The sequence below is a fragment of the Cicer arietinum genome, chromosome 2 (assembly GCF_000331145.2).
Source record: "Cicer arietinum cultivar CDC Frontier isolate Library 1 chromosome 2, Cicar.CDCFrontier_v2.0, whole genome shotgun sequence".
NCBI lineage: Eukaryota > Viridiplantae > Streptophyta > Magnoliopsida > Fabales > Fabaceae > Cicer > Cicer arietinum.
Genome location: NC_021161.2, coordinates 26,915,122 through 26,927,485, shown reverse-complemented (window position 1 = coordinate 26,927,485; position 12,364 = coordinate 26,915,122). Strand labels below are relative to the sequence as shown.

General features: G+C 28.8%; 1 protein-coding gene across 1 annotated transcript; it reads right to left on the bottom strand.

Annotated features, from left to right (window-relative positions):
• Nucleotides 1–6,719: 6,719 nt before the first annotated feature.
• LOC113784132 (uncharacterized) lies at nucleotides 6,720–11,191 on the bottom strand. The gene is made up of 9 exons (XM_027330291.2): nucleotides 10,974–11,191; nucleotides 10,579–10,706; nucleotides 9,991–10,086; nucleotides 8,802–8,900; nucleotides 8,228–8,300; nucleotides 8,076–8,150; nucleotides 7,730–7,815; nucleotides 7,503–7,591; nucleotides 6,720–7,051 (listed from the first exon to the last, which is right to left on the bottom strand). Exons 2-9 carry the CDS (start codon nucleotides 10,581–10,583, stop codon nucleotides 7,002–7,004), a joined length of 573 nt encoding a protein of 190 aa, XP_027186092.1. The 5' UTR covers nucleotides 10,584–10,706; nucleotides 10,974–11,191; the 3' UTR covers nucleotides 6,720–7,001.
• Nucleotides 11,192–12,364: the final 1,173 nt, after the last annotated feature.

Below are 12,364 nucleotides of genomic sequence, written 5' to 3'. Positions count from 1 at the left end.
ATTCTTACTTATTTTTTTGGAATTATTTTTAATTGGCCGAACAAAATTTAGATACTACAATTGTCCTTATTTAATTATGTTTTACTAAAAAATATGAATAATACTATCTTTGTAAAAGATAACTATGTATACGGACCTAAATTTTTTCTAAATAAATTGTGAAATTAGATTAATTCTTAATACAAGAGCTGGTGTAATGCATGAAAAAAAATGATTGTGTTAAAATTGGTTATCGATGCACATATTGACATGAATGAAAAAATGATCTTCTTCAAGTTGGTTTCCGATGTATAGATCAACATGAATGAATAAATGATAATTTTCGAATTGATTACCAATACGTAGATTGAAAAAAATGTATAAATGATTGTTTTCGAATTGATTGTTGATGCGTAGATCGACATTAATAAAAGAATGATCGTCTCCAGATTTGTTACTGATGTGTATATTGATAATGAAAAATGTAACACAAGGTTGTTGAATATAAGTAAAGTATAAATATAAGATATGCATGACTCATGTGTGTTATGCATTATGCATGTTGTGTTATAAATTATAGATAAATGTATAATACATGGTTGCACAATGTTGTTGAGTATATGTAAATTATGAATAAAGATTCATGGATCATGCATGAGTATATGTAAAGTATGAATGCAATATGCATGATTTTTGTGCGTTATGCATTGTAGATAAATTCTTGTTCATTTATTTTAGTTCTCTGATCTTTATGATCTTATACTCTAATAAGAGTCAATAGATAAATGAAGATAATTGTTTTTGCATGATGACTTTGGTACAACTTGTGTGACATTTTTCCCAATGTGAACTATTGAAACAAAGTCATTTGTTTAAAATGATTACTCTCCCTTCTTCTTACACGCTCATATATCTTAATAATTTTATTGGGTTTCCCGTATATATTTTCCGTGTCAAAATATTAAAAAAAAAATTTCACACATTTCAAATTATAAAATTAATTGTCATAAAGTACATTTTGAAACGCTAAAACAATCAATAACAAAAAAAATGTATTACTTTTCAAAGAGGTGTAGCGCATACATAGAATGTCAACACATGAAAGTGTATTGTCACATTTGTAAAATGTGAAACAAATACAAAAAGAATAAGAAACAAAATATTATGTATGAGGTACCAATGTAGGAATGTTTGTGTTTAGCTTTAATTTCAAGATAACAAGTACTAGACACTTTTTGTAATTTAAAACTCCTATTTCTCAACTTTCAAGAATAAAGATTGCCCCAATTAGAGTCGTCTCAACTTTGTAAACCTTGAACTTCTTATAGTTTTTCTTTATCCCTAACTTTTGCTTAGACCGCTCTTTCAAGTTTTTAGTCCATCGGGATGTTCTAATTTTTGTCTAGGTCTCATTTTCATATTTTCAACCTAATGAGCCCATTTCTCAATTATTGTTTTTTTGTTTTTGTTCAAGCATAATATCTTTTGTCTGCATCTGAATTTACTTAGAGGGTAACTTCTTCTCCATCCATTCTTGTGATTATTAGAGCTCCTCCAAAGAAAGTCTTTTTCACAACATATGGTCCTTCGTAATTTGGGGTCTATTTTCCACGAGAATCTTTTTTTAATGGACAATATTTTCTTTAACTTCTAAATCCCCTTTCTTGAAACTCTCGAGGACAAACCTTTTTTCTCGTAGGCCTTTTTAAGTCTTTTTTTTTTTATATATAATTGACCATGACACAAACCTATCATTCTTTTTTCTTCAATGAGATTCAATTGGTCAAACCGTGATTGTCATTCCTCTTCTAGTTTTGTTTCCATCAAGATCCTAAATGAGGGAATTTCAACTTCAATGGGAAGTACTATTTCTATTCCATACACCAATGAGAAAGGAGTTGCTCATGTTGAGGTGAAAACAGAGGTTCTATAACCATGTAATGCAAAGGGAAACATTTCATTCCAATCTTTATATGTCTCTACTATCTTTTGTATGATTTTTTTGATATTCTTAGTTGCTGCCTCTATAACCCCATTCATATTCAGACGATATGGTGCTAAACTTTGAAACTATCACACAACTCCTTCATCATTTTGTTGTTCAGATTGGTCGCGTTATTCGTGATAATTTTATTTGGCAATCCATACCAACAAATTAATTATATTTTGCTGATTTTGATAACTACGCTACTCGTCACATTGACATAAGAAGAAACTTCGACATGCTTTGTGAAATACTCAATAGTGAATAGGATAAATCGGTGTCCATTTGAAGCCTTAGGCTCAATGAGTCTTATAACATCCATTCCCCACATTGAAAATGGCCATGGTGATGTCATAACATTCAAAGAGGTTGGCGATACATGTACTTTATCAGCATAGACTTGACATTTTTAACATTTCTTTATGTAATTAAGATTTTTCTTGCCATTGCATGTCCATTCACATGTGTTCCAAAAGAACCTTCATGAATCTCTTGAATGATTTTCTTTACTTCAATTTTATCAACACATCAAAGAGACACCTTATTATGGTTCCTCTTATAAAGCACATCACCATTTAAGAAGAAATTCATTGACAACCTCCTTATAACCTCTTTTTCATTCTATGAAATACCCATGGATATTCCTTGTTCTTAACATAGGTTTTGATATCATGAAACCATGGTTTGCCATCAGGCTCTCCTTCTATCGCTAGACAATATATTGGTTTGTCTCTTTTTTAATTTTAATGATTGGAAAATCTTGATCATTGTTTATTTTGAACATTGACGAAAATGTGGCCAACACGTCAACCAACTGGTTATCTTCTCGAGGAATATGATTGAAAATGATTTTCCTAAAATTTTGTATCAACTTCTTAATATGTGTATGATAGAGAATCAATTTCACATATCAAGTTTCCCATTTGCCTCTTATTTGATGAATGACAAAGGCTAAGTCTCCATATACCTCAAGCATTCTTACTTTCAAATCAATGGATGCTTCGATGCTCATGGTACATGCCTTATATTCTGCCATATTTTTTGTGCAGTCAAAACACAACCTAGCGGTAAACGAATTCAACTGATTCTTTGGAAAATCAAAATGGCTCCAAGTCCATGCCCTAATGCATTAGAAGCACCATCAAATACAAAAGTTCATTCTTCTTTATTAGAATTTTTTTTCTTCAAATAAAGACATTATGTCTTCATAAGGGGACTCAAACTTCATTGATTGATAATCTTCTACAGGTTGATGAGCCAAATACTATACCAATGCAGTTCCTTTGATAGCCTTCTGTGTGACATACACCAGGTCATATTCTGATAACACCATATGCCAACGAGCAAGCATTCTAGTAAGAGCAGGTTTTTAAAAAATGTACTTAATTGAGTCCATTTTAGACACCAACCAAGTTGTATGGCATAACATGTATCGTCTCAATCGTCTAGTAGCCCATGCTAATGCACAATATGTTTGTTTTAGCAATGAATACCTTGTTTCACAACTAGTAAACTTCTTTCTCAAATGATAAATGGTGTGTTCCTTCTTATCAAATTCATCATGTTGCCCTAGTACATAACTCATCGACTCCTCAAGCGATTTTCCAAGAACCGGAGGCACCAAAATTGGAGGTTTTAACAAGTAATGCGTAATCATCTTGAAAGCTTTATGATAATTCTCATTCTATTCAACCTTATGGTCTTTATACAACAATTTAAAAATTGGCTCCTTGCAATGAGATGTCATATGAACCTAGCAATATAATTTAATCTATTCAAGAATTCACGAACTTCTTTCCTTGTGTAAGGAGATGGTATTTCTTGTATCATCTATAAATGAAAGAACAATTGAAAGATGAACGCAAAAGTTCAATTTACAAATCTACCAATATTTGTTCAAGTAATAACAAGTAAAAAACTCTTCAAGCAAACTTCAGCTCTCTTCACTATATTTGTGGATCATTATTTACTAAATTTGCCTTTATTTATCTCAAACAAGTTTTAAGAAGTTTCAAGATCTCAAACACTTTTATCATACACATCATTTGTAACTCAAGTCTATCTTTTATGTTAGATTGAGTGTGTGTAAAAATCCTTTCAAGGATGAAAGGTGACCATACAAATATTTTCTAGGTCAAAATGTGAAGATTGTAATTGATCAAAGTGTGATCAAGAGAAAATGTGTGAAGGAGAACATTTTGGTTATGAAACACATAGTGAAAATCTCACAGTTGTGAAAGACTGTACTAGTCCGAGTTGGGTGAATCAATATATTTTTTGTGTGTGATCTTTATATGCCTTATCTTTAACTATTTGCACACAAAAATCACACTTCACTATAAACTATGTTGTTTTATTAATTCTAACATACCCATAATATTCTATTGCAACCAAAATTGATCATGAGTTAATTTAAATTAAGCACATGAATCGAAATTTTAAAAGGGTCACACTTCAAACCTCCATTCCTTGTGATCAACATTGCTACTTCATATATATATATGACATAGACAATGAAGTAAAAAATAGGATGTCAATTATCAGGTGAAACTAATAATGTTTATAATTTATGTTAGTAATATGTACAATGTTTGAGAATATATTTGTATTCATTTATCATCTAACTATTAGTGTACCAAAATATAATATTTACTTTCTTAAATTTTGTGTATTGGATTGATGGAGATATTTCAATATTGAACACATTCATCGGCTAAGACATTAAATAGATGCTAGATAGATACAATTCTTATGCAAAAGTTTATAGATCGGCTGTGACAAACTTCAAAGTAATGAAGTTCCTAATTTGAAATTGAGAATTTTGGGAAAAAGAGGGCGTGGTGGAAGGAGTTATAATATTGCTACAACATCTAAAGTTGTTGAACTAATTGTGGGTGATTTTGTTACCTCAGATTTTGAAAGTGATTTAATTGTAGAGCAAAAAACAGACATCTTAAAGCGTGTTTCTGTACTAAATAATATATATCTACCATTGCAATACGCATTACTATTTTCAAGAGGAGATGATGGATATAAAGATGATATGAGATGATGTAGATTTAAGGAGAAAACACATAAATCATGTAATAAGAGGCATAAAGTGTCAATTAGAGAGTTCTTTGCTTATAGAATTCAACAAAAAGAAATTGAGACATCAACTTTAATGTTCTCAAGAAGGTTGTTTCAACAATTTTTGGTCGACGACTATAGTTTGTTAACTCTTTACGATTAAACATAATCAAATAAAGGACATAAAGAAAGGAAATTTATTCAGAAAGGTTAAGGCAAGTATGCATATATTTTAGTTCCATTGTATCTCCTATATTTTTAAAGATCCAACATTACTTATGTGAACTATCTTTCAATTTGCAGTCATATGCGTAATTGAGTTTCAAAAGTGTGGATTGCCTCATGCCCACCTCTTGGTTTTTCTACACCTTCACTTTAGGCATCAACATCTTCATGATATTGATAAGAAAAAACATTTGCAGAACTTCTAGATAAAGAAACTGAATAAAAATCTCATGTATGCAGAATGACAACTACACAAAATACTTCCTAAAGAAATTTGTTGAAAGCAGTACCATTGATGCATAAGGTTATCCTCTGTATAGAAGGATGGATAATGGTAGAGTTATTAACAAAAATGGCTCATTCGTTGATGACATATTTAACAGGTACCTTTTGTTGAAATACAATATCCACATAAATGTTGAGTAGTGTAATCAACCCTGTTCCATTAAATATCTTTTAAAATATGTCAACAAAGGTCATGGTCAAATTACAACTATATTTTACAATAGTGTTGTTTAACATGAACCTTGATTGGTTGAAGAAATCAAGATGTATTATGATTGCAAGTATTTGTCATCCTATGAGGCAGTGTAGATAATATTTACTTTTGACATTAATTATACAGAACCATTAGTTGAAAGATTATATTTTCAATTGTAAGATGAATAATATGTTACCTTTCTTAGCCATGAGGCAATTGATTCTGTTGTGGATAAAGACAACTCACACCTTCATGAGGTGCTAATGGGTTTCGTGCTTCTCTAAGTTAGGGTTCATCTTTATGAAATTTCTACTTTCTCCTTGATTATGTTTCCAATTTTAGGACTCTTATTAAGTGTTTATTGTTGTCTTTCATTTTTGTTTTTTAATTTGTTTTATTTTAAAAAACTAATTATAAATATTATAAATGTATTAACTAATTAAAATTGTAAATTAAAAAAGACATGGATATCATACAACCTCATTAAATTGTCACATCATCAAAATTAGGAATAAAATTGGACAAATTGTATGCATTTTTAGAAATATGAGACTAAAATTATGAAAAAAAATATATAAAGATTAAAATTATAAATTAAGCAAAATAAGGAGACAAATATTACATTTTAACCTATAATATTTTTGGGGATGTGTTAAACAAGTCTCAAAATTTTAGCTTTTAAGACAAGTTGTATAAATATTTAACTCATTAAAAACAAATACATTGAATAATTCAAAGAACAATTACCTTTCTTAAAATTCCTAAGGTACCCGTAAGGAAAGCCCTAATTTGTTCTCTCCTTAATTCTATTTTAAAATATTATCAAACAAATTTGAGAAAATAGTGAACTGTCAAAATATAAATCTAGAAAAGAGTTAAATGGTATTGATGTACCAAATTTAGTGCAGGAATTATTATGAAAATGATAAAGACATCGCACAGACTAAGTAACCCGAATAATGATGTATAAATAAGTATGCATGAGCCCTTAAGTCTTAGTTAAATCACAAACGCTGATATTACAGGTTTGAACTTAGAACTTCACAGTTGTGTAAATTAATTATGATGAAATTTACCATCTCTTCTTAAAAAAAAATAAATAAATAAATATGCACACTATTTAGTGCACTCCGGATGAAAACCAATAAGGATAGAAATAATTCCATCTTCAATTAATTGATTGAAGAATAATAATTGGTATAAGAAGATTTCAATTTAGACCATTTGAATTTATCAATCTTCTCCCTGAAATTCCAGCATTCTTCATATGAATGAGTAAAACGAATCGTTTGCTGGATCTGCATTCGTTGGATCTGCATTATAATATCGATAGTATAGTAAAAAATAATGATATTCTTTAACGAAAATCTCAAATATAATTACATACATTTTTTAACTATATTTAATTTGTTTTACTAATCAAAGTGATATTTTTACAACTATTCCCGATAAAAGTTGGGGTTATAAAATTAAACTTTTATTCTTGAATTAACATTTAAATATAAATTTTAATTGTTATATATTTTTAATGTAATAAATTTTACATATTTAATTTGTGTAACTTTTAAAATAATTACGATGATAAAAACTTTTTACATTTATGTATATATCCTTTTAACAATGACATGCGACGGTACTTTATAATCTAATTAATATATATATATCCCAAAATAAACTTGAAAGTGAACTAGTGTGAGTTGATGTTATTAATTGGAGGGGAAATTGTTTTAAAACCAGTGCTAGAAATTAAGTAATTTGATTTACCGTGCAATGCTTTCATCAATCGAATATTGGGATCAATTGGAAGACCCACAGCCTCGAATGCGGGATCATAAAGAGAATTCAAAATTTGCCTGAAAAAAAATTCAATTTTTTGTTTTGAAAGCAAACTTCAAATTTATTTAATAGAGAAAGACCATTCTTTTATAAAAAGATAAATTAAAAGATCATCAGTTAAGTATTTAATAAGTTTGAGATGTTCGAAAGAATACATTGAAATATGTTCAGAGGATTGATTTGAAGAGTTGTTGTTCTTCTCTTCTATCACTTCATTTGCAGCAGGTACAGGCGAATCCTTCTGCAACCAATCAAAAGTCAAAATAAATCGATTCAGCAAAGAATCTTTAGGCCATGTTTGCATTAAAAAACTAAACATTTTAAAGAATCTTTTGATTTCCAAACCAACGGTGACAATAAAAATAATGCATAGTTGACAGAGAAAAGATTAAATATATTTTTCATAATGTATTTTCTAAAACATATTTTTTGACATTATATCTTTTTTTCAAAAATACATTTTCTAAATTTTTTAACCGTTGGATCCCTAGAAATTGGTACCTTTTGTTGTTTAGCAGAGGAAGACTCTCCAACTTCAATAGTTCGTTTTAAAGGGCGCCTATCTTCAGCGGGTTGCTGCAGTGCAAGTTGTTGCTATCATGGTTGACACAAACTTAAGCAATAAAAAAAAAATGTATTTTCAAGATTTTTACCTTTCCCAGATTTTTCTGAGGATCTGTAACATTATGGCTCATCATGTTGGAAATTGCATCTGAAGGTTGCTCACTGTTCATGATTCAACCATATAAATAAAAACATCATAAGTTAAAAAATCAAAATGTTTTGAATGGGTATTATATATAAAGACTGTCAAATAACTCTATACCAAAAAATAAGTGAAATAACCAATCCATATGTCATTTTAAAATAATTGAAACCAATGTGAGTTTAAGGGAAATATTGTGAATGTAGAATAATCTCTCCGTATTTTATAATTAGATTCACTTATAAAATTCACATGTATTAAGATGAGAAACTGTAACATTAAATTTGTAAAAGATGTGTTATTTTTTCATAATTACCATTACAATTATTTATATTATAAGAGAGAGAGAGAGAAAAATATTTTATGTTTGTAAACAAATCATTATACTATAAGGACAATTTTGTAAAGAAATGATTAATTTATGTAAAGAAAACAACGATCAAAGCCAATTATCCAAAACAACCATGTTGGAATAATTTTGAAACTTATAAAATTTTAGACAATATCAAACAAGTTGTTACCTTGAAGATGAAATTTGAAGAAATAATGTAGAATCATATTCTGCAGCAACTTTATTTGCATCAGTAAGGCCTACTTGTTCCCCCACTTCTTGTTCAGTCCTAGTTAAGTTGAAGAATTCATATCAATAATCAAAATGATTGAAACAAACTAAACAAAATCAGAAAAATGAAGCTACTAAAATTAGATCACAAATATAAGCATAAATGGTCAATTCAAAGCATTGCATGTCCATAAATAGTTGAACAAAGATTGTTTGGACAAAGAGTTGAGAAAAGATTATATAATTGGCATCATGTCTCGGCAAGTATTGAATATTCTAAAGATTATATAATTGGGGATATGTGAAATGTATACCTTTGTAAACTATTTGAGAAAAAAATGAGAGTAATTGAATGTTACTAGAAGCCTTCATATGAAGTATTGGTGTTACATAAGTGGTTATCAAAAAAATAATTGAAAGTGTTTAATGATCTTAAATTTAATTTTCAAAAGTTAACTCTTAGGATGTAGATGTCCACACACAATATTGCACGGGTCTATGTTGGCAATGTGAAACTCATATTCAACTTCAACATTCACTATCACCCTTAGCGGTCATAATATTGCAGATTTTGAAGTCTGCAATAGCAACAGAACCGCAATTTAGGCCACATTGACCCGCATTTTTCAACCATATAAAAATTTGACATGTAACCGCAACCACAATTTAAAGCTATTTTGTAGACTCCTATTCAATTCCTAGAAAACGTCTGCAAAATATATCTTTGATACAATGTAAATTAGGAACATGGATTTTACTCTCAGCTCATAGTGTAAGAGTAATCTGAAACATATACAATTGAACAACACAGTTTGACAATGTGATACTAAATTGAACTTCAATTCATGACCAAAGTCCATGGTGGCATTGTGGGAATAGAAAAATCAGTAAATTGAAGTGATTCACAGTTTTTTATGAAGTTTCCTATTAGATAGTGATAAAATATACACAATATATTTAATATTTTAAAGAAAAATTTGAATGCAAAAACATTGCATTGGAGAAATGACATTCTAGTTAGGTTGATGCATCAAAACTACCACCTATATATATATTGTTTGCAGTACAATAACAATAATTTAATAAAAACACGTTTCCAAAGACGATAACTAGAATTCAAAGGATCAAAGGGATGGATAGGATAATACTTAGGAAATGTAGATTCCAAATCCAAAAATTTCTGTTCTTCAGCTGCATCACTAGCTTCGTTCAACAGAGAAGTAAAAGTGAATTGTTGGGGCGGCCTGCAAAGTACAAAAAAACAGCTTACATATTTACTTGTTTAACCATTAATTAAAATCAACAATATTATGAATTGGGTTAAATATATTTTAGTCTGTATAAAATTATAATTTTTTTTAAATTCTATAAAATTATTTGACTTTAATTCTTTTTAATATTTTTTTATCAATAATGTTACTCTCTACTTTATCAAAACGTGTGTTTACCATAATTTTGAATGATTTTTTCTAACCATGTTTAAACAATAAAATATGAATTGTTAAAAATAAAGTGATCGGAAAAACCAATTTAAACTTAAAAATAAAGTTTTATACTCTTTTAATTTCCAATGAAATTTCTACCAAAACATATAATATAATGTATATCTACAAAGTTTGGTAGCATTTGATAAAACTTCAATTTATTTTTATTTTTATAAAGACTAAAACTATATACGAAAAATATTATCGTTCATATAAAGTTTTAAAATTTTATGAGAAATAGGAAAGCCATACTGCATGTCATTTGGTGTGTTGGTTGAATCATTGTCCTCAACCACAGCATCTTGGTTCAGATTTGGAACAGTCTGAGAAATTTCTCCATGTTGAACTTGGGAAGTTTCCTTATCTGAGCTCAATCCAACCTAACAAAAATATATCAAATTAAGTATTGAATTCAAACAAATGAATAGTAGCAAAATGAAAAATCACTCATAATAGTGAAAGTCTACATGTAAAACATATATGCAAAACTGTTTTGTTTAGGCCATCCTATATATCTTACAAATCTAGCTTACAAATCAAGTATATAAATAAAATCATGTGATTACAATTCTACGGTGATTTGGATACGATGTCTAGATTTTGATGCCCAAATATCAATGCTTTTTTATTTTATAGAATAATCTCACATTTAAGTTGTGATTTTAATGGCGTAAGAGATGTTGTAATGGGATCTTCTTCAGATGATGTTTTCCACCAAGCGGGCTACTGTGACAATTATGGATTTTTTTGCGCTATAAGTTTTCACCCGGAGACCCTATTAGTGGAAGACACTTCTCACACATGTAGTATAGAACATATTCACTATTCATAAAATTTCTATAGTTAAGAATGAGTTTTTGGTTCGGAAAAGATATATGGACATCAAAACTGATGTGGGATACCATATTTATATATGATATTTATATATCGGTATATCGTGTATCAAATTTGATGTCCAAATAATACAGTTCTTTTTTATTTTCTCTTCCCTGACTATTCATAATTCCATAATTGTTCCCTGACTATTCCATAATTTGGTTGGGTAAAAAATTCAATTTTTTTTGTCAAACACAAATAAATTAAAATAAGTGTTGAGCGGGTTGGTTTAGTTGGGTCCAACACTTCAACTAAATTCATAAAATAAAAACTTCAACACTTAAAACTAAAATCAAATATTTCAAAATTCAAATATAAATTTTTTTACACTATATATAAAAAATTATATTTTTGTTTCAATTGGCCAAATATACGTGTCAGAAAACATAAACATGTTACCAACCAAACTACTTCGGGTCCAGTTTGACTCAAACTAGAAAAAAAATTCAAACCAAACACTTCGGGTTGGGTTTGGTCATTAGGTTTGATGAACCCGTACCAAAGAACAATCCAACATTAACTTTGCATTTTTCAAATATGGGTTTGGGCTTCTATCTTCATTCATATTATACACCACGTATATGGATCTTCCCTCATAATCCATTATTTCAAACTGGTCCATAGAGAATGAGTTTTGCAATTATTGAACTTCCAACAATACAAATGGGTTCGATGCTCTCTCTTCAGTTGAATTATAAACCTTGGTTTATAGAAATCCGGTAATGATCCTTATCATATATTTATAACATATTTTCAACTTACTTATAATTCATGTAAATTATTTCATAATATTATAGAATTTAAAACAACGTATTTTTTTAAAAAAGAATTAAAACAATTATGCATAACCTCCTATATGATAGTTAATTTTCAATAAATAGTTTATCTAAACATCTTTTGAATCAATCAACCAATAACAAATTAATGTTGATGTATTTGAATAGGTTTTGTAATTATTGCTCAATTGTATATACATAAAATAAGTCAAAAACATACAATAAAATAACATGACTAAAAAATACCTAATTAATATTCCCTTCTCTTTCTCTCACTAGTTTTATATTTTTATAATTTTTTAGAAAAAATTAATCAAAACTGTAAAATGAATTGAAATAATACAACGACCTATTTGGTGTGACTATAGTGATTGGATGAAATAGTG

Excerpts from the sequence above, each read along its gene's own strand:
- LOC113784132 (XM_027330291.2), bottom strand. Across the intron at positions 8,151-8,227 it reads CTCAGAAAAATCTGGGAAAG|CAACCCGCTGAAGATAGGCG; the intron begins GTAAAAATCTTG and ends CTTGCACTGCAG. Across the intron at positions 7,592-7,729 it reads TCCTCTGAACATATTTCAAT|GCAAATTTTGAATTCTCTTT; the intron begins GTATTCTTTCGA and ends ATTTTTTTTCAG.